Source organism: Solanum stenotomum, chromosome 6 (assembly GCF_019186545.1).
Source record: "Solanum stenotomum isolate F172 chromosome 6, ASM1918654v1, whole genome shotgun sequence".
Taxonomy (NCBI): domain Eukaryota; kingdom Viridiplantae; phylum Streptophyta; class Magnoliopsida; order Solanales; family Solanaceae; genus Solanum; species Solanum stenotomum.
The window spans coordinates 58,356,152-58,383,806 of record NC_064287.1 but is presented as its reverse complement, the minus strand read 5'-3'; the positions used below and the strand labels follow the sequence as shown (position 1 = coordinate 58,383,806).

Here is a 27,655-nt window from a genome sequence, read left to right as displayed (position 1 = left end):
ACCCTTGATAATTATTTTTGTTAGTCACATTCTAACTTAGGATAAAAAGAATTTTACATCGATATAAGAAGAGTTCCTAATCGGTAAAATACAACAGAATATTAGACACATAAATAAACATGTCTTACATACATAACATACATTTAAAATTGTGCAATATTATTAAGTTAACTGTAGCACGTAAATTGAGATAAATAAAATATTATTATTTCACACATTACTATAGATTTTTTTTTCTTTTTACATTGAAAAATCAACTATTTTAAAATAACATAACATAGTGCTTATTTATTTTTTTATCAAAAAAAAAATTAATATCCAAAACTCGAATTCGCGGTTCAACCCCACTTGTGATAGACGCGCCAATATTGGTGTAGAGAGGTAGGGTGACAAAACAAAAGAGCTGAGATAATCCAATATTTCTTTTCAAAAATCAATCATTCACTCAAATACTTTTTTGGTAAGTCAGAGAGATAAATTGGAATCTTTCTATTAAAAAAATATGTACTCACAATTTTTTTCCAAATTTGTTTCTCTTTGAGTCCGCCATTTTTCTAGCCCCAAACGAATTCTTTGTCAGATTCTTGGATTTTAAGGTTTACTTTTTTATCTTTTGCTTGAACCCCATGTTGAATTTCAGCTTTAGTTTCAGTTTAATGTATGTCATCAATCTTGTGTTAATGGTGTTATATGTTTATGGAGTCCAATTTTATTTTTGCGTGTGTGTGTGTTAGTATGATTTGAATTTGCTTTAATTGAACTTGGGTGTTGATAATTTTCAGAAAAGTTTGCAACTTTTTGCTGTAGAAGCTTTTGGAGTTTGGATTTTGGTTGCTCTAGTCAGATTCTTTATTAATGTTCATACTCTTATCTTTTACATGAACCCCATGTTGAATTTCAGCTTTAGTTTCAGTTTAATGTATTGTGTTAATGGTGTTATATGTTTATGGAGTTCAATTTTTGTTTGTTTGTTTGTGTTTGTGTTTGTATTTGTATTTGATGATTTTCAGAAAAGTTTGCAACTTTTTGCTGTAGAAGTATTAAATCTTTGGATTTTAAGGTTCATTTTCTTATCTATTACTTGAGCTCCATGTTGAATTTCAGTTTAATGTATGTGATCAATCTTGTATTAATGGTGTTATATGCTTATGGAGTCCAATTTTATTCTTATTTTTTTAATGTTTGTTGTGTTTGTATGATTTGAATTTGCTTTAATTGAACTGGGTTGATGATTTTAAGAAAAGTTGAAACTTTTTGCTGTAGAAGCTTTTGAAGTTTGGATTGTAAGGTTCATATTCTTTTCTTTTTTACCTGAACCACATGTAGAATTTCAGCTTTAGTTTCAGTTGATTCTTGAGTTCTGTTTCTTTTTGTGTGTGTGTGATCAATCTTGTGTAAATGGTGTTACTTGTTGATGGATCGGAGTTCAATTTTGTTTCTCTTTTTTTTTTTCTATGGTGGTTGTATGGTTTGAATTTGCATTAGTTGAATCAGGTTGTTGATAGTTTTCAGAAAAGGTAGCAACTTTTTGTTGTAGGCTTTTGAAGTTTGGATTTTGATTGCTTATGTTCCATGCATTTGGCCTATCTTTAGCAGCGCTTACAATATGAGTTTGGTAGCTTGAAGAAGGTAACCATTCTCTATGATATCATTATGTGTTAAAAACATAGCGTAAAGGTGATTCATGTTGGACAGATGTGAGTTCCAGTATGCACAATTGGCATAAGAATAGATTTAGAGCAACAACAACATACCTAGTGTAATCCCACAAGAGGGGTCTTGGGAGGGTAGAGTGTATGCAGACCTTACTCCTACCTCGTTGAGATAGAGAGGTTGTTTCCGATACACCCCCGGCTTAAAATAAAACATTTCTAAGCAGTTTGAAAAAGAGAATACAAAATGAGGGTACTAACAACAATGAGTAATGTGAAATAGAGAGTAGTACACAACATATAAGGGAAAGAACAATAATGACAGATAAATAATGTGATAATCGAAGCACAAAAAAATACAGGTGATAACCGAAATCGAAGAATAATATGCAATATTGCTTCTTGTTTTGCTTTGTCTTGATTTTTTTTTGTTTAATGTGCATATGAAGAATTCTCAATTATTGTGTGTGTTTGTGAATTTGTCACCTTTGATCAACAATCAACTTTATCCTAGTTGTCTTCATTTCCTTGTAAATATAATTACTGAAGTATTGCTTAAAATTCCTAGAAGAGTAAAAGATTTTACGGTTGGTCACGAACCTGTTCTTCCTTTAAGTTTGCTGGTTGGTGGATCATCAAATTTTCTCTCACAGTTGCTTATCTTTCTTTCAACTTGGAAGTGATATCTCTAGAGAGAATCTATATATTTCCTGATCAGTAGCTATGTTCTTCCAGCTTAATGATCATATTTCGCATCAAGAGTTCACCGTGATATATTGCACTCATCGCTATGTGTTTTTTTCTCTGTGAAATACCTGGAAAATTTTCCCACATCAACCTTTAAAATTGTTGTTGCTTATTGTGAATGGTCACATGTCATGATTGGATAAGGTGTTGATTTATAATGTTCTCGATCAGTTTCACTCATACTTCAATTCCATTTATGTAAGCTGTCTTTTTTGGCAACAGATGTATGGTGTACAAGTTGGAGAACCATCATTGTAATATTCGTTGTTTGACTGAGTGACACAACAGAGTGGGTTGAAACTGTTGTGTTAATCTTAAAGTCTTTATTAATCCAATTTATGGGGAAAAATGAACATGCACCGTGCATTAGGTATTCAAAGATCTAGTGAAACACAGCACAGTAACATGGGTGTCTGTGGAGCTATGTCGACATCTTTATCCATTTTGCCGTCATTTGAAGAGAAGTATCTAAAAGTGCCAGATTCTCTTCACGTGCTCACAGAAAAGGAGCAAACCAGAAGCCTCATTTCCTCACGGGCAATCCCGTCAGCATCTAAGAGTGGAACAGTAGGGCATCTGTTATCTTCCACTTCTGGACCCCACAAAGATTTTCACTTTTCTCCAACCCCCTCTCAAGAAAGTAGGCAACATAACTATCCAATTATTTCAAGTGAAGCTTCTGCAGCAACCTGCCAATCTTCACTCTCAAACATACATTCGACATCATTGGATAATTACCCCATGGAGAACAGCAATAATTTCTGGGGCGAAGATGCATATCATGACTGTATAAATTTTTCTACGAATGTTCCTGTTCAGAATGACCAAGTCGAAAGCCTTGCAGTTGTCATGACGTCTGATGACCAGATTAAGAGATCTGATTGGCAGGACTGGGCTGATCAGCTAATTAATGATGATGATGTATTAGATTCGAGCTGGAGCAATATTCTTGTTGATATCAATCCTCCAGACACTAAGGTTCGTTTCCGAAACCTTATTGCTAATGTTTCTTTTGTGGATGTGGTGTGCACCTTTTTGTTTGTTTCAGAACCGTTTGTTTGGGCAGGTAATCACCACTTTTGCCAAATTACAACTTAGTATTTATCATAGAAATTTCTCTTTTTTTGTTTATGTGCATGAAACAAAATTTAATATTGTTGTACACTTTAAACACATCTTTGCGTAGGAACCACTCCTGAGTCCTGATTATATGGTACGGATTCCTTGTTTTCTTTCTGCTTTATTTGACATTGATTCTCATTTTTCAAATCAGTTTCTGGGAGCATCTGAAGTCCATGCTGGCCAGTCCGATACTCTTCCTCCTCCTCTTCCTGCTGCTGCTGCATCGTGTGGGCAAAGATGCCCAGTTGGTAGCCCATCGTCTACCGCAGCACTGACGAAGCCTCGCATGCGATGGACACCCGAGCTTCACGAAGTCTTTGTAGAAGCTATCAGTAAGCTTGGTGGGAGCGAAAGTGCGTGACCTCTTTGTTTCTATGTTCTATTTCTCTTTTTAGCGTTAGGATGAGTAAGAGTTAACGTTTAACATTATAATATTGGATTCATGAATTTGACTTTACAGAAGCTACACCAAAGGGAGTGTTGAAGCTCATGAATGTTGAAGGCCTAACCATCTATCATGTCAAAAGCCACTTACAGGTATAATAAATCCTTCTCATCAACCTTTTCTGGGGTGACAATTTATTTACCTTATACATTTCATTTTGAATTTCAGAAATATAGAACTGCCAGATACAAACCAGAACCCTCGGAAGGTAGAAATTTCCTCTTTGATTAGCTGATAACTTTTGCATCCGTCAAGGACTCGGTGTACATTTTGCTAAAACAAAAACATGCGTATTACATTTCCTCATACTTGTGTTACCTGCCTCTCTAGTTTCTTGTGCATGTGTCAAAGCGATGCCCAACTGTGAATAAAATTAGTGATCTTAAGTTAAATTTGTTGATGGTCTGTTGGACTTTCCCACAGTTTTTGAGATGAAAAGATTGAAATTCACAGAGACTGTAATCTCATTACAGGAACACCGGAAAAGAAGACCACCAGTGTGACAGAGATGCCATCTTTGGACCTGAAAACGTAAGCCTTTGCTGTCACACTATGCATATCTATTGATTATCCAGCCGTCACACTTCTTGGATATCTGTTCATTATGGGGCATAAAAGTTAAACATAATGTCATATGAGCAAAGTTTATTTGATTGTAAGAATGTGTAATTTTACAACTGCAGATATCACTCCCTCCCTGTCTTTTTATTTTAATTTAATTTACTTGCCAAAACAATTAAAATTCAGTCCAAAGTACAAATGAAGATCATTGTTTACAAACTTGGCATTTACATGTAAGATTTGTCCATGTCCTTCTGTTTGGAAGCATCCGATAGAAGGACCAAAAAGTGTAGCATACGGAATTCTTGTGATAGCAGCTAAATTCTAATTTAATTCTGGTTGCAATGTCCTTTTCCTGGATGATGCAGTTGAAGTTCTTTTTTTGTGGTGACTGATCGTTAAAACTATATCTGGATTTTGGTAATAGGACCATGGGGATAACAGAAGCACTAAGAATGCAGATGGAAGTCCAAAAGCAGCTTCATGAACAACTTGAGGTGCGTAAACAATCAAAATCTCCACCATTACTCATGTATCTATTCTTGCTTTTCTTTCTCCTGTTTTCATTGTCAAATCAGAAGTCAAAAATCTCTGGATAATTGAGAATGTAATCTCAAAAATCCTGTGCATTGTGTGTCTATATAGACACATATCCAAGTTTATCACTATTTTAGCAACATCTCAATGTATTCCAGTGTGAAATTATGGTAGGGAGAGCACACCACATTTAACAACTTGCAACTCCACCAAATTGCAGATGACATGGTCACTAACTCCATTCCGTACCTTTTTTCGTTTTAGTTGATCATCATCCATGGCATAAGTAGCTGACAAAATATCCGTAGTGCTTATGTGGCGGGTAGTTAGAAGCTTTTCTGGGTGAAACGACTTGAATACAGAAACCCTAAGTTAATATCTGTAATTTCATGAAATGTCAAGTTTTAGGGAGTTACCGAAACAGCGTCTATTACCACAGAACTGAAAAGAATTGCTTTTCTCTCAACTTGGAGCCTGTGTTGCTCGAACTCTTCAAAAATGCTGACGGGTGCATGTCGGATCTTCCAAAAGTAGTACATTTTTAGAGGTTCCGACATGGGTGAGGTTTTGGAAAGTCCGAGCAACATAACTTGGAGCTGATTCCTTTATCGTCTTTTCTCCATTTCCTGTTTCCTATTAGAGTTTTTGATCACCTCTAATACTTGTATTTTCTATCAACTATGGTTATAAAAGAATAAAAATCTATCAAGTATATTTGTCGTTTGAATATATCCCTTTCCTCAGATCCAGAGAAAGTTGCAGTTGCGGATCGAAGAACAAGGTAAATACCTTGAAATGATGTTTGAGAAGACAAAGGACATAGGGAAAGATTTAAAGGTATCATCATCATCAAGAACAGATGAACATCCTTCACCATCCAACAAGACAAAGCATACATCTCCCAACGACAAATCAGAAGCACTCGAGAAAGATCCCATGAGTTTGAACGATCGTTCAAGTTCTGGAGGGAACTCACCAGACAAGAAAGCTCGTGAAGATCATGAATCAGATGATAGGGACATGTGTTGTTCACCTACATCGAAACGAGCAAAAACAGAGGAAACATCAGGTTTTCATGAATCTTGACACTCATTTGATATGTGAATTGTCTGTACAAATGCTGTTTGACTTGATGAAAGCTTTTGGTTAATAATTGTGTGATTTTTCCTTGTTCCATTCTCTTTTCCCCCAACCACAAGGATCGACTGTGTTCTTCACTTATCATGGCATGACTCGAACCACCATCTCGTAGGTTTACGAGTACACACAGGATCTTTCTGTTCTTTAAGAAAGTAGCTTGTCTGCTGTACCGACTGTTTCATTAAATATTTCAATCATCATTCTATATAGGCTTAATATGGAAGCACCTAAAGTTGTCACTATTTTCCATTTAAACACCTCAAGTAGGCCTTGTTCCGATTGAAAACACCCCTACTAGGCTCAAAGTGTACCAATTAGACACATTTCACAAAGAAAAGAGAGGAGAAATGGAGAGGAGCCGAATCCCTCTAACGAAAACACAATAACCAAACAATAACATTACGTTATGTTACGTTACATCAGTTGTAACCAGACTACAATAACCAATACATACAAAGCAAAAGAGATACAACCTATGACACAAACAATAGCTGCTAGACCAACAGAATGTGCTAAAGTAGCATACATACCAGTTACAAATGCAATTACAACAGCTGACATTGCCACAAACTGCAAATAAGTTGCAATCTTATAAAGTCTTAGTATAACTTCTAACTCTGTAACCATTAACCCTGCAACTGACCCTGGTACATATGTAATACTTGCTCCCATGGCAAAGTGAGTGAATACAGCAGCAGCTGAACATGTAAACGCGATGGCATTTGTAACAACAAATACACCAAATGATGTACTCTTCAATAGAATCGCCATCCCTTTATCAGGGCTAACTCTATCACTGTCAAAACCTCCAGGCAATGTAAAACCAGCTGTGAATGTCACTGTCATTATTAAAGCAGCCACAACTAGATGTATTTGAGCTGCCTTCATAGTATTTTCGCGGGATTTTTCAGGATCCTGCCTTATAAACATAGCCATTCCTTCTCAAAAATTTGTTATCCATGCTTCCAAAGTAACAGCCATTTATATAGAAATATTAGACTTAGCTTCTTCATGAATCTCTATAATAGAAAAATAAAAAAGTAACATTGCTTGCCTTGACCAGAAGAAAGGAATAATTTGCTTTGCCTTGATAAAAAATAATTTGTTGCTTTCTTGCTTTGCCTTTAGTTTCTTTTCATGAAATATATACGAGAGAAGTATTGAAAACACCCCTGAATTTGGCAGAAATTATTAGTTTCGTTGGGCTAGTTATTAAAGTTAACAAGTTCCATCCAAGTTCTAGAGTGATTTAGGTATACAAACCAAGATAATATAATACATAGTACAATAATAAGAATTCATAATAATTTTGCCATAAAAGTTTTGTTAACTACAAACCTTCCACATAAAATATGTCAAACGATACAAGATGGTGACAGAGCTAGGATTTTCACTAAGGCGGTTCCAAATATAAAGAAGTAAACAAACGAACAAGATACAATTCTCGTCTCATTAGTAAAATTTCTGGCCCCGCCACTACTGATTTGTTGTTTCTCCAGTCAATCCTTTGTAAATAAGATGAAAAACCAACACATAAATAATGAAAGAGAGGCAACCAATGGCACAAACAGAAGTAGCTAGACTAACTGAATGTGACAATGTAGCATACAAACCAGTTACAAATGCAATTACAACAGCTGACATTGATAGGAACTGCAAAATTGTTGCAACCCTGTAAATGTTCACCAGAACTCTCAGCTCTTCTTTGGTCGTGGGACGATGATTAGCTGCCATGACAAAGTAGCTAAACACAGCCCCCGCGGAGCATACAAAGGCAATGGCATCTGTGACAACGAATGCACAAAATGCTGGTTTCTTCACTAGAATCGCCATCCCTTTATGAGGGCTATCGTGATCATTCTCAAAACCTCCTGGTAGTGTGAAACCGGCTGCAAAGGTGACTGTTACTAGTAGTGTTGCTACAACTAGATGTATTTGAGCTGCATTCATAATATCTCTGATTTTTCTTGTATCATTTTCATCTGAATTCATCGTCCTATGTATGAGTCGATGGCCTCAACCTTCCTTTTCCTCCCGTCAGAGCTATCAAACCTATGTTGTCTTGCTAGCTCCGACTTCATTTACCTTGCTTGCAAAACCATTATATAGAAAAAGTTAATTATATTAGACTCTTCTTCATGAATCTCTAAAATAGAAACCTAAGTATCATAATTTGCCTTTGATCAAAAGGAAGGCATTTATTATTGTTTTGCTTTGGTTGGAAGAGAGGGATTTTCTAGCTAAACTTTGCCTTGATCAAAAGAAAGGGATAATATGTTGTTTGGGTTTTGCTTTATAGTTCCATTTCATGAAACATATATACTCTAAGCTGTATTTTAATTACTCCCTTTCTTTCACTTTGTTCGTCTCGTCCAAGTTTAACTTAGCTCAAAATTTAAGAAAGGAAGATTTTTAAAATTCGTGGTTTTAAATATTCCATTACATTTGAAACATGTAGTCTTAAATATGTCTTATGTGACTATAAAACTTCTCATTAAGGAAATATAGAAACACTACTGAAAAAACACGAATTTCCAACAATATTTATTGGAAATCCATCCAAAATTTGTCAGAAATGTTACTGACGAGCCAAATCTAACAAATTTTTGACTGGATGACCTGTCGTTCTTTTTTCAAACGAACTGATAAAAAGGTCGTGTAAAACTAAGTGGAACAAAGGTAATAGTAGTAGTGACAATAATAAGAATTCATAATAATTTTGGCATAAAAGTTCTCTTAACTACAAAGCTTGCACATAATTACATTAGTTAATATGTTAAACAATACAAATAGTGACGGAGCTAGGATTTTCACTAATTAAGACGATTCAAAATATAAAGAAGATACAATTCCTGGTTCCTTAGTAAAATTTCTGGCTCCGCCACTACTTAATGACTTCTGTGCAAAAAATATAAAAAACCAAGACATAAATAAGGAAAGCAAGGCCACCTATGACACAAACAGTAGCAGCTAGACCAACTGAATTTGCCAAAGTAGCATATAAACCAGTTACAAATGCAATTACCACTGCTGACATTGATAGAAAGAGCAAAATTGTTGCAAGTGTATAAGTTTTCAGCAGAATTCTCAGCTCTTTTTGTGTTAAATCGATGTCCGACTGTCCTTCAATCTTTGGCCTATGAGTCATTGCCATGAAAAAGTAGCTAAACACAGCCCCCGCGGAGCATACAAAGGCAATGGCATCTGTGACAACGAATGCACAGAATGCCGATTTCTTTGTTAGAATCGCCATCCCTTTATCATGGCTATCTTTATCGCTCTCAAAACCTCCTGGTAGTGTGAAGCCGGCTGCAAAGGTGACCGTCACTATTAGTGTAGCCACAACTAGATGCATTTGAGCTGTATCCCTAAGCAATTTGATTGATCTTGTATAATTATCATCTGAATTCATCTTCGTATGTACGAGTAGATGATCTCAACCTTTCTTTTCCTCTAGTCAGAGGTTATTTGTCTTGCTAGTTCTGAATGCATTTACCCTGCTTGCAAAACCATTATATAGAAAGAGTTCATTATATTAGAATCTCTAAAATAGAAACCTTAGTATCATTATTTGCCCTTGACCAAAAGAAATGAATTTGTTACTTTCCTTCATTGGAAGAGAGGGATTTGCTTGATAAACTTTGCCTTTGATCAAAAGAAAAGGATGATATGTTGTTTGAGTTTTTCTTTATTTTAATTATATTCCCTCTGTTTCACTGACTCAGTACACAGTTTAATCACCATAGTTTTCTATGAATTGGAAAAACTTTACTCCTTGGCAAAGAGTATATGTCATGTCGTAAAGAATTTTTATGCTATCAGGTTATATTGACCTGGAATAACATGAACTCTCCCGATCAACCATGACATGATAACATGAAAAACAGAATAACAACTTGCAAGTTTTGTAGTAAGTTTCAGGTAGCATTGATCACGATGTCTACTCGTGTTCTTCCGCTATGCCTTGCTTCCAAGGACATAAGTAACCCACAAGCACATAACAAAAGATATGCAACCGATGACACAGATAGTAACAGCAAGACCAACTGAATGTGCTAAAGTAGCATACATACCAGTTACAAATGCTATCACAACAGCTGACATTGCCACAAGCTGCAAAAAAGTTGCAAACTTATAAAGCCTCATCACAACTGGCAACTCTGTTACAGATATTGCACTTGCTGCCATCGTGAAGTAAGTGAATACAGCAACAGCTGAGGATGTAAACGCGATGGCATCAGTAACAGCAAATGCATGAAATGCTGTTCTCTTTAATAGAATCGCCATCCCTTTATTAGGGCTATTGATATCATTGTCAAAACCTCCTGGCAATGTGAAACCAGTAGTGAAGGTGACTGTTATTATTAGAGTTGCAACAACTAAATGTATCTGAGCTGCTTGCATAATACTTTCACGATCCATTATTCAAAAAACTCCAAATTATATATGATCTTCTGTGCATCTCACTTTCGTTTGGATGAAACATTATAAAGGAAATTTCAAAAACTCTTGATGAAGTATTTCTTTAGTTCTATTATAACTACATTGACTTTGACATAGTCGTTGTCAACTCCAAGCCATGAACCATCCAATATTATAAGTCATTTATCGTTACTGTTCAGGATGATTTGTCAGGTTGTCTATAGTATTTTGTCATGACTTCTTCATTTCAATTATTTCTTTCTATATACTGCTTTGGACTGTCTGTCTTTTCTTTGAGCTGAGGATCTATTTAAAACAGTCTCTCTACCTTCAAGGTCTCGGGGGTAAGGTTTGCGTAATCTTAAAATTCCAGGCTGGTACATGAACATGTAGAAGTGTATGTGTATCTTAATGAAGTCTTTGATGAGTATTTGGTATTAAATTATCTTAAAATGCATGGTTCTTGAACTTGTATAGAAGTATATTTCTTAATGAAATTCTTTGTTGAGTCTTTATATTAGAATATCTTAAGCTTCCAGGCTGGCCAGACATCATATAAAATCTTGATACTTCAATGGAAAAGGGTAGAGGGGCGAGCCGATTAAGTCAGAATTTTCACCAAGGATTCAAAAAACAAAGTAAAACATAGGAAGAAGCCAAAGGGGATTCCACATCAAATATATATATATATATATAAAGAACAATAATTTTATGTATAAACTAAATTGTCGAAGGAGGTTCATATGAACCCTTGGTCGTACATGTCTTCCCCTGGACCTAGGTATGTAAGAAGTAAAGTAAATTTGTGAATCAAATTACAACAAACATCTAAACACAGCAAAAAAAAATTAAAAAAAATTATTTGGATTAAATGGATGTTGACAAGAAAAACAAATGAATTCAAGAAAAGTAAATTGGAGCACTCAAATATGGAGTCTTTTAACATCACTTCAGAAACAAAATTAGTTTTCAGTCTTGCCCTTTAACTTTCAAAGTTTCATATGCCAATGAGTGAAAAATTTTGACAAAATTTGCCCCAAGCAATGTTCATGGCATAATCATCAACTTACCATTTATGGTGAGATCCCAAGGAACAAAGTTATACATACTTTTTTTCTTTTTCTCTCTGTCACTTTCTGAACTTCTCATAATAAACTCGAGGGATTAGACGTAGGTAGGTTATAGGTAACTTATTCTAGGTATTGGCATCTCAAGGACCTCCTCCGCCTCCTTTTATGGAAACCACAGGTGCACGGAAGGAACTGCGACTAATCAAGTGAGAATCAAGAAACAAAACTATGACTGTAATATCGTCATGAAAATGCCGCCTCACTCCTCTATCTATCCTTTTCAGATCCGCATATCTCATTTCTCTTTTCTTCGCTGCTTCCTGAAGGGCGGCTTTTATAAGCTTTCTAGCAATGCCCTGTACAAATTTGGAAATGTTAGTTCAATAGAGAAAACAGCTGACATAATAATTTTGGTGCCAACAGTCGGTCAATGTAAATCGCTGTTACAAAACTTACATGCTCAATTGCATAATGGAATATTCAAAGAATCAACTAACTAGTGTTGATGTCTAGAGAGACACATTAAACACAAGTAAAAGCATACATGTGGAAACTGGACGCCTGTTGAATAAAGAACCACAAGGAAAAAACACTTCACTGTGACCACTCCTCATGAGTCGATATGAATGATACAAGCAACATACCCATAGATTACTTATGTTTACAAACTATCGAGAATTTATAATACTTTTTATTTGTATTTGCATAATATTGGAATGAGATGAGTTTAAATGCAAAAACATGGACAATGAAAATTCATATAGCCGACCCCAACTTGTTTGGGCTGAGGCGTAGTTATTATTGATGTTTTAGATGAAAGAAAGGAAGCAACACGGATGGAGAGGATCGAGATGGGGAAAGGTTTTCCGAGTTGCATTCATTTTGGCAAGAGATGAGAAAACAGGGGTCATAGATAGGAAGGTTTTAAGGTCGAGGATTAGCGTAGAAGGATAGTAGTTAGCCGTATGTTGTAGTACTCTTATGAGGGAGAAGCAGGAATCTAGTCTCCTCTTCTCATCTTCTCCCTATTTAGTACTTTACCTAGTAATCGCATAGTATCTTATTCTTCTTTTTTACTGCTACATGTTACTTCAATTGCTTCGTTTATCTTGCTATTTTGTTGTCGTTAATTTCCTTTATATCCTACTTCGATTGTACTCTTTTGACCCGAGGATTTATCAAAAAGCAACCTCTCTACCGCCACAAAGGTAGGGATAAAGTCTATGTACATCCTACCCTCCCGAGACCCCACTTGTGGGATTACCCTGATATGTTGTTGTTTGTTATAAGAAAATAGGGAGAGAGATCTTAACAGCTGCATCTAATCACAAGCTACACATAAGTTGTTCCTTTTTAATGGAAATTTACCATCAAAGATATGCACACCGGAAGAGAAGGAAGTGCTCTCTGTCACTCGCTCTTGTCGACAAATGAGAATGATATGATGACAAGAAAAACTAGAAGATTTGATAACCGAGGAGATTCCTCCTTATCAAAATTAAATAAGGACAATCTTACATGGTGTTCACAACTGCTGACAATGTCCACAGCCTCTTGATTGCTGAGATGCTCCCATAAGCCATCTGACGCAAATATGAGAAACTGATCTTCTGGAAGGAGCTTCTGTACAAATATCGATGGCTCAGCAAGGAGAATAGGCTTCTGGAATGTTCCAGGAAATCGAAACTTAGGGAGCAAAGGCTCTCTGTTAAACTCCGCTCTCTTCAAATATGCATCACCAATTGATCTTGAAACCTGCAAATGCATTGAAATTTCAGCATCATAATATCAAGTTGATGTCATTTGCTTCAGACACTTCGATATGTTGCAAAGATTCTACGAAGTATTAGCACAAGTGATTTCTTTTTTAACTGTCTTCGCTCTTCCCCCGCTAGGGGTAACGATGGGCAGCGAAATGAAGGCCAAAAATAGGACAGGACAGACCAACAACAACAACTACAATACCCAGTGAAATCCCACAAGTGGGGTCCCGGGTGGGGAGGGTAGAGTGTACGCAAACCTTACCCCTAGCTCTTGGAGGTAGAGAGGATGTTTCCGAAAGACCCTTAGCTCAAGTGCAACAAATCCAAGTATTAAAAACAAACAAAGACAGTGAAGAAAACATAGCAACTAATAAGGAAAGCAGTCCAGAGCATACAAGAAAGCTCCAATAACAACAACAAAATAATTTGATAATCAAAACACTATATCCACTGATGAAAGATATCAAAAGCAAGAAACTACAAGAATACGGCCAATATGCGACGGGAACCACCAAGCTAAAACCCATTGAAAAGAAAGACAACGCTTCATAACCTACCAACCTTCTACCCTAATCCGCGACCTCAACACCCTCCTATCTAAGGTCATGTCCTGGGTAAGCTGAAGTTGTGCTATGTCTTGTGATCCTATCTAATCACCTCTCCTCAATACTTTTTCGGCATACCTCTACCTCTCCTTGTACCCACTATATCCAACCTCTCGCACCTCCTCACTGGACAGGAAAGACCAAAAAACTGAAATAGTTTCTTTATACACCTATAGGTGGAAATGGCAATTCAGTCAGAAGATCCAATAAATAAGTGTATGTAATGAGCCGCACAGTGAGCATGATAACATGGAACTAAAATACCTGTATAATTCCCTTCACACGCCAAACCTTGTGCTTTAAAACTACCACATTTGGATCATCAGGATGCAGTGAGCGCAGTTCCTCACGGACAGATTCCAAACTCGCATTATGTTCAGAAGATAATTGAACTGCTTTGACCTCTTTCAGAGCCCTCTCCCGTTTTCCTAACACAGCACGAGAATCTCCAGCATTTGCAATGTATAACATGCCACTGCATATAATACCCACTAAGCAGCATGATCCCACTGAAGCAATTTGGGGTCTAGTTTGCCATTGGTTTCTCACTAGAGAAAGAAACTCCTCTTCTGTTGCCAAATATGCCTTGCTTATAACATCGGCTGACATTACTTGATCCTCTGAGGTGAATTCTGCATCACAAAAAGCTGTCGAGTGAGTAACATTCACATCAGCAATCTTCAAACCATATGCAAGAGAAGAAGAGTGTGTGCACATATCAAAGGGTGAGAGAGAATCATCAAAGCATTCTTTACTCAAGTCTTTTCTTGTTTATGGGGAGGGGAGGGAAGTGGGCAAGCAGGAACTGAGGCTGATCAAATGCTATATTTTGGAATAAGTGTAGATAGGCTTAACCAACTTTTCTATAACATAATACATGAGTGGTGAGATGTGTTATCTTCTCTTTTTTATGGGTAGAATTTTAATTGGTTGTTTTGCTAGTTTTTAGATGATGAGATTTATTAGCAGAGGAAGTCCCCTAGCAACAAAAATATATCTTTTATGATTGGAGGTATTTGTCCGTTAGCAAATGGGTGTATGGACTTTAAACCCAAGCGACTTATCATGATTTGAGTTACGAACTATGACACATTCGTGATGATTGCGTACTATGGATATATCATGGACATGGAACCTGTATTGGTACTGAAAAATTAAGGCTCAAATTCAATAATTTGAAATACCTGGATAAGGAAACTAAAAGATAGCTATTGGAACAATTAACTCATGGTGCAAATAAAGTATGTGCTTAAGTGAATAAAGGGGTATGTGTACGTGTTGTATCTTTTAGTGCTTTCCTTTTCAAGACAGAGCCCCTGGCCTCTAAGGAACACACAGTAGCACCTTGGTGTCTGCATGGAACCACAGCCTAAGTGAGGCGAAGAACTCAACATACAGCACACCTAGTGTCTAAGCACACCTCAGTAGCACATTTAACAACATTTATTTACTATAAACAGGAGGAGACATAGCATGAAGCACAAACTGGAAATACATGTGTGTGTGTGTTTTGTATGAATGCATTATATACAATAGTTAATAAAATACCAAGAGTAACGGCAGGAAACATAAATAAAAGATATTTCATGCTTCTGAAGCACATATATATATGTAAGACACAGATGAAATGACAAATATACAGTTGATATTTGAAGCAAAGCATAGGAAAGAAGAAAAAGCATACTCTTGACGTTCTCAAAAAGGCGACCATTTATAAACCGGGCAGCTTCGGCACCTGCATGGCCATCATATATTCCCACAAAGGTGCCCTGAGGTCCTGCTTCAATCAAACTCATTGATCCCGATTCAAGCTGGCTCTGATCCTCCAATATATTATTTGCTTGAATTACAGCCATCGAGAACTCCCCATTAACATGGTGCCCCAAATCTTTATACCACCACAATCCATCAACACTTCCGCCTGGGTCTCCTCCTCTACTGCTGGTATTTTCACCTTCATTATCTAATGTAGGCTTCCAACAAGGGTATACATACCTTTTCCATGTACTTGTCACCATACCTTTGCATGATACTGCTATTATCAACTCACCCAAATGGTCCAGGCAATCAAGTACTTGCCAAAACACAATTATTCCAAAATCTTGCCAAAGTTCCGTACTTTGTGCATATATCAAGCAACCCAAATGATCAAGCAATCAAAAGATTAATCAAACACCAATTGTTTCACAATCTACACCCCAGCTTGAGACTAATGTCGTAAATCTTGCAAAAAGTTCCAGACCTTGAGCATATATCTAGAAATGCATACAGTTAATCTGCATACCCGGAAAGCATTAGCTACCTAAATAGAATATTTACCCAAAGCCTGCATTAACAGACACAATAAATGAGTAATTGAATCTAAAAAGTTAATGGGGTTTCAAGATTATGCACAATATAGAGACCAGTATTGCAAACATCATTAATCTGAATACCCACATAAACAAGAACAACAATCTTAACAGAGAAACTACATTACAGACAAATTAAATCAACAATTAAGATAAAACATAAAAGGGGTTTCGGGATTATACACAATGGAGAAATCAACCAACGCAGACATCAATTAATCTGCACAACAAACATCAACACGAACGAGCTAAGCAAATGTTTATATCCAAAAATTGCATTTTGACTCAAGAAATGAACAATTTGAGACTAAATCGAACAATGGGTTTTCAAATTTCAAGATTATTATACACAATATAGACCAAACAATGCAACAACAACATACCCAGTGAAGTCCCATAAGTGGGCTATGGGGAGGGTAAGATGTACGCAGACCTTACCCCTACCTTTGTGGGGTATAGACGTTGTTTCCGATAGACCCTAGGCTCAAAGAGACCAAACAATGCAAACATCATTAATCTGAATACCCACATAAACAAGAACAACAATCTAAACAGAGAAACTACATTACAGACAAATTAAATCAACAATTAAGACTATAACACATGAGGGATTTCAGGATTATATGCAATACAGAAATCAACCAATGCAGATGCCAATTAATCTGCACGAAAACATAAACAAGATCGACCTAAGCAAATGTTTATATCCAAAAATTGCATTTTGAATCAAGAAATGAACATTTTGAGACTAAACCGGACAATGGGTTTTCAAATTTCAAGATTATTATACACAATATAGAGACCAAACAATGCAACAACAACATATGGTAGTCCCACAAGTGGGGACTGAGAAGGGTAGGATGTATACAGACCTTATTCCTACATTTGTGGGGGTAGAAACGTTGTTTTCAATAGACCCTCGGCTCAAAGAGACCAAACAATGTAAACATCGTTAATCTGAATACCCACATAAACAAGAATAACAATCTAAACAGAGAAACAACATTACACTTTACAGACAAATTAAATCAACCATTAAGACTAAACTCAAAAGAGGTTTCATGATTGTACACAATACAGAAATCAACCAATGCAAACACCAATTAATTTGCACAACAACATAAACAAGATCGACCTAAGCAAATGTTTATATCCAAAAATTGCATTTTGAATCAAGAAATGAACAATTTGAGACTAAAACAAACAATGGGTTTCCATATTTCAAGATTATGATACACAATATAGAGACCAAACAATGCAACAACAATAACATACCCAGTGTAGTCTCCAAAGTGGGGTCTGGGGAAGGTAGGATGTACGGAGACCTTACCCCTACCTTTGTGGGGATAGAGACGTTGTTTTCAATAGACCCTCAGCTCAAGGAGACCAAACAATGCAAACATCATTAATCTAAATGCCCATATAAACAAGAACAACAATCTAAACAGAGAAACTACATTACAGACATATTAAATCAACAATAAAGACTAAAACACAAAGGGGGTTTCAGGATTATACACAATGCAGATGCGAATTAATCTGCACAGCAACATAAACAAGAACAACCTAAGCAAATGATTATTATCCAAAAGATTGCATTTTGACTCGAGAAATGAACAATTTGAGACTAAATGAATAATGGGTTTTCAAATTTTAAGATTATTATACACAATATAGAAATCAAATACAGAAAATGAATCGCACATACAAATATCAAGATTGGATATTACATTGAATACCTTGAATCAGAGATTTCCAATTAGGTGTGGCAATGGAAGACCCCCCTTAAATCAGATTTTGATAAAAATAAAAAAGAATGGATTTTCTCTTGCGACTAAGAGAAAAAAAAAATTGTTTCTTTACAATGTGGAAAAGGGTGATAGAAAGAGGGAGAGAGAGAGGGGGTGGGGGAGAAAAAAATGGGGTGGTGGGGTGAGAGTGGAGTGTTCTTTTGGTTTTTGGTTTTTTTTTTTTATTCAAAAATAAAAAAATAAAAAATTGCAATACCATTTTTGGTCATCCAATTTTTAAAAGATAATTGGATATATATTTAACTTTAAATAGTTTTTTGTTTTGTTTTTCCTATGACTATTTCTTTGTGTTGTGTATTGCTAGATTCGAGAGAAAATACTCTCTACCTAGGATTTCTTTCATACTCAATACTCGGATATGAAATCTCTAGTTAAGGAAGGAGGTAACTTTCAATTAGTTAAAATGGTTGTTATTCAGCTATTCGTTCTTTTATGTAGGAAGTATATTACATTTGAACTGTTTTTTTGTTATATTAGTCAACATGAGCGGAGGTCGGGTATCATAGTGGGTCATTTAAATCTGTTTTATACATGTTTAAATCTTGATTATTAGTATGTTGCATCTTTATATTGTGAATATCATTAGTGATAATTCTAACTTTGTTATTGGCAATTAGATATAGAATAACAACCCAAGCTTAACATAAAATACATGTATAATAAGCTGAGGAATGGTTAATAAAAGTTGTGAATATTTAGAACAAAAATATCAAATGCACATTTCAATTAATTAAAGGCTAAATACGCTTATTTAAATATCAAAACAGCAGTCTGGTGCATCAAGCTCTCGCTATGCGCTAAGTTCGGGAAAGGATCAGACCACAAGAGTATATTGTACATAGTTTTATCCTACATTTCAACAAGAGGTTCTTTCGATAGCTCGAACATATGATCTATTGGCCACATGATAACAACTTTTCCAAATATCAATAACTGAGGGACTAAAAAGGTTATTAATCCAATAAAATATATTTTTGAAAAAAAAAATGAATTTCAAATTGGGCTTTCTCCGAGCCCATACATATTGGAGTTGTTGTTTAGCCTTTGGACTAGAAAACAACTTAACCCGGTAAAATTGGCACAAGTAACCACTTTAGATACACTGTTTAAATTATAGCCAGTTTTTATAATATATTTAAATTTTAACCATGTGATGAAAAGTTCAGACGGCTTTAACCCTACCAAAGCCTAACTTTCTCCCATAGGTTTCAAGTTCGAATGAGTTACTGATTCTTTGAGTTTGAAGTTTTGAATTACTAGAGTCGAACTTCCACCCACACATCTAAAGTCTAAATTATGTCAAAACTTCAAACCCAAAGCTTTACGTTTGAAAGTTCAAAGTCGAAGTTCAAAACTTTAGAATAGAGTTCCGAAGTTGGATTCTAAGGCAATTAAGTTGTAACTACTTTGCAAATTTTGTCTATGTTTTAAATAGCGGTTCTATAAATAACTAGTTGTGCACCTCAAACTATAGAATAGTACACTATATTAATTTATTGCAAATAAATTCATGATCTTATTGCAAATAAAATATTAAGTCTTGTGGTATCCTACAAACTTATAACACGAAATGAACAAAATTGATACTCTTTCTCGAATGTTGTCATAAAAGCTTGAAGCCTTGTCCTAAGTGAACATATAATGTGTTTAGAAACTTGAGATCGTAAATACAAATATCACAACATAACACATTCACTTATTATATATAATAATAATAATAATAATAATAATAATAATAATATAATAATACTTAATTACTTATGTGTTTTTAGAAATTATCAAAATTTCTATTGCAAGTTGTGTTTCAACTGTCATTTTCAAGTATTTTGAATTCCTATTTGAATTATTTAGACCTGTCTACTTCTTGTATTTAATTATGTGCTGTCATTGGTAGGTTTATATTTATGACATGTTTGCCCACTTGAATATTGCTTCTCTGTATTTCATGTCATATTTTTGTTAAGATACTTCACTTTTTGATTGAATTTCTTTGCTTAACTATTTTAGTCTAAAGGAGATAAATGAAAATGGTATAAGAGCCGCCAGAAAATTACAATAGCTATATAGGACAAAAATGATTATTTTTTTTTGGCTATATAACTATTGATTCTCCTTGATATATTATCAAAGATTGTGGTAGAGTGGTAAGTATCTTCCATCCTTAATCAGAGGTATCGAATATGAACCGTTAGTATAATGTGCCCCAGAACTGGGATACCAAACACCGTGTGAAAACCCTAAAAAAAAAAAAGTTCATTGACATAGTTGAAAACTCTACTATAGTGATTAAGGGGTTAAAAATTTGTATTAAGTCACATGTTCAAATTTTAGTACTTTTTAAAATCCTTATGTGTGGATGTCAATTAGACGGAGTTATCATTTTCAATGATACCATTAGCACTTCTTCAGCAAAAACCAACANTAGTGATTAAGGGGTTAAAAATTTGTATTAAGTCACATGTTCAAATTTTAGTACTTTTTAAAATCCTTATGTGTGGATGTCAATTAGACGGAGTTATCATTTTCAATGATATCATTAGCACTTCTTCAGCAAAAATCAACAGGCTAAGTTTGGAACCCTTGTCGCAGCCCTCGAGAAGCTGGAAAGTACCCATGTGGCACACCATCCACAAGCACTCCACATTAATTAGGTTAGGTGGGTGTTGTTATGTTATTTTATTAATCCCTAAATTTTCGACCAGAGCGTTGTTGTCTGTGAGAAAAAATTCTCATTCTTCTAAAAATTGAAGAAAAATGGGCGACTTTTCATCAATAAGAGCTCAGACTAAATTTATGCGAAAAAAAAAATAGATTGAGTAAAGAAATAAAGGGGTCATTCACCTGCCCAAAGTAGGGTTGAGATGTACTAGTCAAGATTGACTAAACAATGGGTTCTCAACCCAAACCGCCCAACGTTATATAATATATTTTCTTTCTTATTGTCTATATATGATATATCAAACAAAAAAAAGCTTAAAAGATATATTTTAACAAGATTTTCTCATGAATCAGTTTAAGTTACATATTCAATCTAAACTTCTAGATTAGTTGAATTTAATGGCTTAAAATGAGTGAGGTAAAAAAATGAATGGATTGGACGAGTCATATTTTTCTAAGTTAATTTCGTCATTTTTAATCTGTTGTATAAATTTCTAACTCTGTCGCTGAATGACAGTAAAGTGGAAGACCAAGTCAACAACATCATTACTCTTATCCAATAATAATGATTTTTTTGTTTATAATATGACCACCTTCTACCTATATTTTTCAATACCTACAATATTTATGTAAATCATAATCTCTCTTGACTTAAATCAACAACAAAAAAAATGAGAAATGAAGTGAGTAGTGCATTGCCGGAGCGAAGTTCATCTCCGGCAAAGGACTACCACGAGCCACCGCCAGCGCCATTCATTGGCGCGGCGGAGCTAAAGAAATGGGCCTTGTATAGGGCCTTAATTGCAGAGTTTGTAGCAACTCTTTTGTTACTTTACATTGGACTATTAACCATATTTGGAAATGTGAGTGAAAGAGCAAAGAATGATGATCCATGTAGTGGTGTTGGGCTTCTTGGTATTGCTTGGTCCCTTGGTGGCATGGTTTTCATTCTTGTATATTGTACTGCTGGCATTTCTGGTGAGTTTTCTCTTATTTATTTTGATAGGGGTGCGTAAGTAAATGAGTTAGATCAAATTTTGACCGGTTCATCATGTTGAGTGAAGTTAAGAGATGGACCCAATTAATTTTGGGAAAAGAACACTTGTGTCCCAAAAAAGGAAATTATTTATAAGTGATTACCCCTTATTCTCATACCTTCTGTTTTAAACTACTAATGCGCGTATACTGCTTGATACCATCAAAGTATATATATACTCTGATAGTATCAAAGAGGAAGCAACAGTGTATCAGTGAAAAAAACTACTCAGTTACTCCTTGATACCATTAGAGTATATATATACTCTGATTACATCAAGGAGGAACATGCAGTGTTTCAGCGAAAAGACCGGTCAATTACTGCTTAATACTATCATAATATATATATATACTCTAATGGTATCAAGGACGAAAAAACAATGATTTAATAAATAGAAAAAGAGGGCAATCGGATAAATATTTTGGGTCATGGGTCCAATCAAGATAAATATTTTAGGTTGAGTCCAATTTGAGTAAATATTTTACCTAATGGTCCAATTTGAGAGAGTGGCAGAAGGAATTCAAAAATTGTCTTACCATATATACAAATTCCATATGTAAATCTTTAATTATTATTTTTTTATATCTCTTTATATATTCTAATTAAGAAAAAAAATCAATAAATATATATTTACTTTCACCATATATTATATTTATAACAAACCATATAAACGCAAATGTAATTAACTGATTTGATAAGGTGAGAATATATGTTAAACGTGTATATATACACAACTATATAAGTATATATCATGCATCTATTGACCAGATATATAACTCTATAAGAATCAAACATGTATATATTACTACATTATTTGTACATATACTTTATGATATTTTACTTTTTTGGATTATTGTAGGTGGTCATATTAATCCAGCAGTGACCTTTGGGCTATTCCTTTCAAGGAAAATATCCCTAATAAGAGGGCTATTGTACATTATAGTTCAATGCTTGGGAGCCATTTGTGGTGCTGCTCTAGTGAAGGCTATTTATAAATCGAAGCACGAACTCTACGGTGGTGGCGTTAACTTTATCGCGCCCGGCTATACTAATGGCGTTGCGTGGTCCGCGGAGATGATCGGAACATTTGTTCTTGTTTACACGGTTTTATCGGCCACTGACTCTAAGAGGAATGCTAGAGACTCACATGTTCCTGTAAGTGTAATAGTTCCTTTTGAGTTTAACTTCTATATACTGATAATCTCAATTATTGTTGTTTAGTTGACCTATGCATGTTTGATTGAACAACGTACCTCGATTAATTCTATGTTTTTTATATTGTTAAATAGTTGACAAGATTAGGAACTATCTAAATATGGGAGATTCTCTAATTTAAGTTTAGTAAGAATATGATAGTCTGTTTGATCAAACTTCTAAAAGATATATTATTATGTTATTGTAGGTGTTGGCACCTCTACCAATTGGATTTGCTGTGTTTTTGGTTCACTTGGCCACAATCCCAATTACTGGCACAGGGATCAACCCTGCTAGAAGTTTTGGAGCTGCTGTCATCTACAATAAACACATAGCATGGAAGGACCTTGTAAGAACCCCCCACCCCCACCCCACCCCACCCCCGATTTAGTAATAACAGCCCAACGTGTGATGTGTGAGTCAAACTTACATTTCGAGCGCTAGAAGTGGATTTAGAATATGAGCTTCTACAATAATCTCAAATTAATGTACAAGAATAACTAAGTTCACTGTAAATTTGAAGTCGTGCTTTAAAGTCCCACATAGGGAGTAAAGCGCCACTGAATAAGGTGATTTCATATCCAGAGTTCGAATCCAATATTCTAATTAAGGATGAATGAGTACTTAATACTCTACCACAATCCTTGTTGATTAATTGACTCTTTCATATAGATACAAGATAATTTAGTTACGTATATATCTTAAATATTAAATACTTTTTATAAATAAATATTACTACATCATATTGAGAATATTATTTTTTGATTTTGTTTTACAGGGGATCTTTTCTGGAGGACCTTTCACAGGAGCAATTATTGCAGCAATCTACCAACTAATATTGAGGGGATGTAAATGGAGATAAATGGTGCAACATATATTTGCTCTACACTATGTGTTGTGAGTTAAGAAGTTTAGTTTGTGGAAACAATGTTGATTTGCGTTGGTTTCGATTGCATTAATCAGCTCAAAATTGAATCTTTTGCTAGCAATTCTTTTTATTTTTATAACAGGTTAGCAGTATCAAATCGATGAATTGAGCTAAATTTATACGGATCAAAATAGTTGAATCAATAAATAGATGAGCTGATCTAAAATGAACTAAGTCAAAAATCAAAATGGGTTAAATAACGTATCATAGGTTAATCCACTATACTCTACTAAATTTTAAGTTCTTTATTTTTCTATAATTTTTTTTAGTTATCTTATATTTTTTTCTTTATTATGATTTTATATCACACATTTAATAAAGAAAAAAATTAAAAATATTTGAATAATATTTTCTTTCACATGTTCTATCTGATGCAAATTTAGATTAATTGAATTGGTGAATTTAAAGTACCTTACTAAATAGATAGGTCCAGTGTCCTTTTATATCAATCCAACCACCAAAATATTATTAGTAGTATGCAATAATACTGATAAGGAATTTTTCATTAACAATTTTCAGTATTTCATTCCTTCTTAATTCCCTTCTGGCTTCTACATACACTATTATTCTAAGTTTCTTACCATTCTTACGTATATGCTTTTAAATAGGTGGATCAAATTGAATTTGAATAAATTATAGTGAATTAAATTAATAAATGAGTAGATTATTAATTTTAGACAAAATTTGACCAAATCAAAATGGGGTATACAATAAGAAAAAGATCTTCTTTTTTAAAAATATTCTTGATTCTTTTGAACCCTTTATTTACTTTAGATAAAGAGAGAGAGAAAATTCATGATAAAAATTGTACATATCTCTATATATAATATAGAAAGAAGAAAAGAGAAACATGACGTGAGATAGGTGGTGGAGAAATTTTCGATAACAAATTACTTGACTCAATGGACAGAGGGAGAACCCTCCAACTCAAGCATGAAATCAATGTTAAGTAGGTAAGAAGCGCACAAACAAAAAACGTCATTATGCGGGGATGCAATTCATCAAGCTAGGGCAAAGAATGCCATCCGACCCTACCAAATTAGGAATATAAAGGCCTCTCATTCAAAAGGAGACCGCGGAAAGAAAAAGTTATACTATTCAACAAACTTTTTTTCTCATTTTGCTTGAAGTGTCAAGTAGAGAATGAACCTATAATTGATTGATCCTTCAAATCTTACCAATTTTAATATATTTCTTAGTTTTTTTTATAATTATAAATAAAATAAATTTAAAAAAAATCATATGTTAATTTGAACTATAGGACAATTTTATTTTTGAATGAATTATATTGAACGAATTAAAATATATTGATGAATTAATAATTAAATTGAGCAAAAAAGGAAAATATCTCCTTGTACTGTCATCAGCATTCACAACTAGTCATAATCATCAAAGTTTAATCCGTCCAAATTTTAATAAATTAGGCGAATCATATTTTTCGTGTACTAATTTTATCACCCACCCCTACCTATATTATTTTAATTCCAACTTCCAACAAACAATAATTGTTTTATTTTATTTTTAACAACAAAAATAAATTCAATACACCGACGAATCACACTAATTTTTCCCTATCCTCTTTGTTATCTTGTTGTTTGCATGCTCCCTATTTCGGTTATATCATATCCTATCCCCCGCGGCGCATTATAGCAGCACCGCCGTGAGAAATCAAAAATGAAGCATCCAGTTGCAGAAGCGAACGAGTTTAGTCCGTTCGGCTCACTGAGTCAATCCGAGTTCTACTCTCACCACTCAGTAACTCACAACTCCGAATTCATTACAAATTCACGAGGCTTAAAGCTTTTCACGCAATGGTGGTCCCCACTTCCCCCGGCGAAAATCATCGGCGTCGTTTGTGTCGTCCATGGATTCACCGGAGAATCGAGCTGGTTTGTTCAACTCACAGCTGTTCACATCGCGAAAAACGGATTTATCGTTTGTGCGATTGATCATCAAGGTCATGGATTCTCCGATGGTTTAATTGCTCATATTCCTGATTTAAATCTCGTTGTTGATGACTGTATTAGCTTCTTCGATTCCTTTAGGGATCTCCATGTTCCGCCGTCTCTGCCGTCGTTTCTCTATGCTGAATCCCTGGGCGGTGCTATCGCGCTTCTAATCACTCTCCGGGAAGGCGATTCTGCTCCCCGCCGGCCGTTTGACGGCGTCGTTTTGAATGGAGCTATGTGTGGGATTAGCAATAAGTTCAAACCGCCGTGGCCTTTGGAACATCTACTTGGTATCGCCGCCGTTTTGATTCCGACTTGGCCCGTGGTTCCCACTCGCGGCTCGTTGCCTTTGGTTGCATTCAAGGTATGTGATTAATCGAATGAAAATATTTGTTTCAATTTCAAGCGCTAATAATTGAGTTTTGTGGCGAATTTTTATAATTCAAGTTTGTATTTTAAGTTTTACGTTTATATATTTAAGATTTTTATTATTAAACTTGTTATATTTTAATAATCATAGGTTTATGTTTAGTAAATTTTCATATATAAATTTATGCCTCATACAAAAAGTACCAAGTTCAAATGAATTTGATATCAAAAGATAAAAGTATTGGATTCAAATAAATTTGGTATGAAAAAATAAAAAGTACTTAGTTTAAATAAGTTTGGTATCTAAGGATCCACCTCCGACTGAATTCTAAGTTTAAAATTTACACATATTTAAATACAAATTATGAAAACAATAAATACAAGGTAAGGCTACCTATCTGTTTCTTTTTCAAATCTCGAGCGTAGCAAAAAACTTTAGTACACCAAGCTATCTTTTCTTAAAATACAAAACTAGTCGAATTCGTATCCGAGCTTCTAGCTGCGCTACTGAATTGTCAATTTACCATTTGAGCATTTCTCTTTTGTTGCTTTTTAGTAAGTTTTTTTTCTTTTTTCTGGTAATTAACGAAGGAGGAGTGGAAGAAGAAACTAGCAATAGCAAGTCCAAGGAGACCACTTATAAAACCACGCCCCGCGACGGCGCGTGAGTTAATGAGAGTATGCAGGGAGCTGCAAGGGAGATTCGAAGAAGTGAATGTACCATTTCTGATCGTCCACGGCAGCGAAGACATCATCTGTGATCCCGCGTGTGCGGAGGAGCTATATCGCCGATCGACAAGTAAGGACAAGACACTGAAGATATATCCAGGGATGTGGCACCAGCTGGTCGGAGAACCGGAGGAGAATGTGGAGAAAGTGTTCGGAGACGTCGTCGAGTGGCTTAAAACGAGAGCCGAGAGTGCAACCGGCGACAAGACCACCGTGGACGGTGGCGCGTGAGGAAGTGGGAGTTGGTTGGGATATTCTAGTTGGGGAATGTAAAAGTTAAATATGCCGGTAAAAGTTAGTTAAAGATCAGTAAACAGTGTGATCAGTAAGTTAAAGAACCAAAAAATAAATTTGTACAAGCAGGCCATTTATGTCAAAACTTTATTAGCCATGTGACTATTTTAAACTTGTATTAATGCAATATTTGTTGATTTAGTTATTTGACATTAATTTTTTACTACTGACATATATAAATTTCTAACAAAAAATTATTGCTCTCAACTGAGACAACTTTATTTTAAAATAGTTGTCTCTACTCATTCCCTTTTAACACCTTTAGTCACCAT

The 27,655-nt window shown here is 35.0% G+C and overlaps 8 protein-coding genes across 10 annotated transcripts; 3 read left to right on the top strand and 5 right to left on the bottom strand.

Annotated features, from left to right (window-relative positions):
- Nucleotides 1-452: 452 nt before the first annotated feature.
- On the top strand, nucleotides 453-6,240 carry LOC125867288 (protein PHOSPHATE STARVATION RESPONSE 1-like). The gene is made up of 8 exons (XM_049547725.1): nucleotides 453-596; nucleotides 2,622-3,377; nucleotides 3,673-3,874; nucleotides 3,982-4,058; nucleotides 4,135-4,174; nucleotides 4,440-4,497; nucleotides 4,955-5,024; nucleotides 5,809-6,240. Exons 2-8 carry the CDS (start codon nucleotides 2,748-2,750, stop codon nucleotides 6,148-6,150), a joined length of 1,419 nt encoding a protein of 472 aa, XP_049403682.1. The 5' UTR covers nucleotides 453-596; nucleotides 2,622-2,747; the 3' UTR covers nucleotides 6,151-6,240.
- Nucleotides 6,241-6,540: 300 nt separating this feature from the next.
- LOC125867297 (protein ACCELERATED CELL DEATH 6-like) lies at nucleotides 6,541-7,325 on the bottom strand. The gene has a single exon (XM_049547738.1). It carries the CDS (start codon nucleotides 7,138-7,140, stop codon nucleotides 6,619-6,621), a length of 522 nt encoding a protein of 173 aa, XP_049403695.1. The 5' UTR covers nucleotides 7,141-7,325; the 3' UTR covers nucleotides 6,541-6,618.
- A 244-nt stretch (nucleotides 7,326-7,569) lies between these two features.
- LOC125867298 (protein ACCELERATED CELL DEATH 6-like) lies at nucleotides 7,570-8,402 on the bottom strand. Its single transcript, XM_049547739.1, has one exon. It carries the CDS (start codon nucleotides 8,194-8,196, stop codon nucleotides 7,681-7,683), a length of 516 nt encoding a protein of 171 aa, XP_049403696.1. The 5' UTR covers nucleotides 8,197-8,402; the 3' UTR covers nucleotides 7,570-7,680.
- Nucleotides 8,403-9,088: 686 nt separating this feature from the next.
- LOC125868979 (protein ACCELERATED CELL DEATH 6-like) lies at nucleotides 9,089-9,616 on the bottom strand. Its single transcript, XM_049549533.1, has one exon. The coding sequence runs from the start codon at nucleotides 9,614-9,616 to the stop codon at nucleotides 9,089-9,091; it is 528 nt and encodes a 175-aa protein (XP_049405490.1).
- Nucleotides 9,617-10,154: 538 nt separating this feature from the next.
- Nucleotides 10,155-10,707, bottom strand: LOC125867299 (protein ACCELERATED CELL DEATH 6-like). Its single transcript, XM_049547740.1, has one exon. The coding sequence runs from the start codon at nucleotides 10,624-10,626 to the stop codon at nucleotides 10,162-10,164; it is 465 nt and encodes a 154-aa protein (XP_049403697.1). The 5' UTR covers nucleotides 10,627-10,707; the 3' UTR covers nucleotides 10,155-10,161.
- An 831-nt stretch (nucleotides 10,708-11,538) lies between these two features.
- On the bottom strand, nucleotides 11,539-18,338 carry LOC125867291 (probable protein phosphatase 2C 38). 3 transcript variants are annotated; one of them, XM_049547730.1, is made up of 6 exons: nucleotides 18,155-18,323; nucleotides 17,752-17,825; nucleotides 15,749-16,390; nucleotides 14,329-14,696; nucleotides 13,215-13,451; nucleotides 11,539-12,052 (listed from the first exon to the last, which is right to left on the bottom strand). In XM_049547730.1, exons 3-6 carry the CDS (start codon nucleotides 16,080-16,082, stop codon nucleotides 11,837-11,839), a joined length of 1,155 nt encoding a protein of 384 aa, XP_049403687.1. In that variant the 5' UTR covers nucleotides 16,083-16,390; nucleotides 17,752-17,825; nucleotides 18,155-18,323; the 3' UTR covers nucleotides 11,539-11,836. The 3 variants fall into 3 exon arrangements, with proteins under 3 accessions (XP_049403687.1, XP_049403685.1, XP_049403688.1); XM_049547728.1 differs by lacking the exon at nucleotides 17,752-17,825 and having other exon boundaries at nucleotides 18,155-18,338; XM_049547731.1 differs by lacking the exon at nucleotides 17,752-17,825 and having other exon boundaries at nucleotides 15,749-16,340.
- Nucleotides 18,339-21,480: 3,142 nt separating this feature from the next.
- On the top strand, nucleotides 21,481-24,141 carry LOC125867294 (aquaporin PIP2-7-like). Its single transcript, XM_049547734.1, has 4 exons — nucleotides 21,481-21,862; nucleotides 22,780-23,075; nucleotides 23,323-23,463; nucleotides 23,893-24,141. The coding sequence occupies exons 1-4, from the start codon at nucleotides 21,556-21,558 to the stop codon at nucleotides 23,974-23,976; spliced, it is 828 nt and encodes a 275-aa protein (XP_049403691.1). The 5' UTR covers nucleotides 21,481-21,555; the 3' UTR covers nucleotides 23,977-24,141.
- Nucleotides 24,142-25,548: 1,407 nt separating this feature from the next.
- Nucleotides 25,549-27,524, top strand: LOC125867293 (caffeoylshikimate esterase). Its single transcript, XM_049547733.1, has 2 exons — nucleotides 25,549-26,355; nucleotides 26,952-27,524. Exons 1-2 carry the CDS (start codon nucleotides 25,717-25,719, stop codon nucleotides 27,318-27,320), a joined length of 1,008 nt encoding a protein of 335 aa, XP_049403690.1. The 5' UTR covers nucleotides 25,549-25,716; the 3' UTR covers nucleotides 27,321-27,524.
- The last annotated feature ends 131 nt before the right edge of the window (nucleotides 27,525-27,655 follow it).

Bases quoted from the DNA above. Each gene is read 5' to 3' on its own strand.
- LOC125867288 (XM_049547725.1), top strand. From the start codon at position 2,748: ATGAACATGCACCGTGCATTAGGTATTCAAAGATCTAGTGAAACACAG. The intron at 3,875-3,981 runs GTGCGTGACCTC...TTGACTTTACAG, and splicing joins TAAGCTTGGTGGGAGCGAAA to AAGCTACACCAAAGGGAGTG. The intron at 4,498-4,954 runs GTAAGCCTTTGC...TTTTGGTAATAG, and splicing joins CCATCTTTGGACCTGAAAAC to GACCATGGGGATAACAGAAG.
- LOC125867297 (XM_049547738.1), bottom strand. From the start codon at position 7,140: ATGGCTATGTTTATAAGGCAGGATCCTGAAAAATCCCGCGAAAATACT.
- LOC125867298 (XM_049547739.1), bottom strand. From the start codon at position 8,196: ATGAATTCAGATGAAAATGATACAAGAAAAATCAGAGATATTATGAAT.
- LOC125868979 (XM_049549533.1), bottom strand. From the start codon at position 9,616: ATGAATTCAGATGATAATTATACAAGATCAATCAAATTGCTTAGGGAT.
- LOC125867299 (XM_049547740.1), bottom strand. From the start codon at position 10,626: ATGGATCGTGAAAGTATTATGCAAGCAGCTCAGATACATTTAGTTGTT.
- LOC125867291 (XM_049547728.1), bottom strand. From the start codon at position 16,082: ATGGTGACAAGTACATGGAAAAGGTATGTATACCCTTGTTGGAAGCCT. The intron at 13,452-14,328 runs GTATTTTAGTTC...ATGCATTTGCAG, and splicing joins GTGTGAAGGGAATTATACAG to GTTTCAAGATCAATTGGTGA. The intron at 12,053-13,214 runs GTAAGATTGTCC...AAATTTGTACAG, and splicing joins TCAGCAGTTGTGAACACCAT to GGCATTGCTAGAAAGCTTAT.
- LOC125867294 (XM_049547734.1), top strand. From the start codon at position 21,556: ATGAGAAATGAAGTGAGTAGTGCATTGCCGGAGCGAAGTTCATCTCCG. The intron at 21,863-22,779 runs GTGAGTTTTCTC...GGATTATTGTAG, and splicing joins TTGTACTGCTGGCATTTCTG to GTGGTCATATTAATCCAGCA. The intron at 23,076-23,322 runs GTAAGTGTAATA...ATGTTATTGTAG, and splicing joins CTAGAGACTCACATGTTCCT to GTGTTGGCACCTCTACCAAT.
- LOC125867293 (XM_049547733.1), top strand. From the start codon at position 25,717: ATGAAGCATCCAGTTGCAGAAGCGAACGAGTTTAGTCCGTTCGGCTCA. The intron at 26,356-26,951 runs GTATGTGATTAA...TAATTAACGAAG, and splicing joins TGCCTTTGGTTGCATTCAAG to GAGGAGTGGAAGAAGAAACT.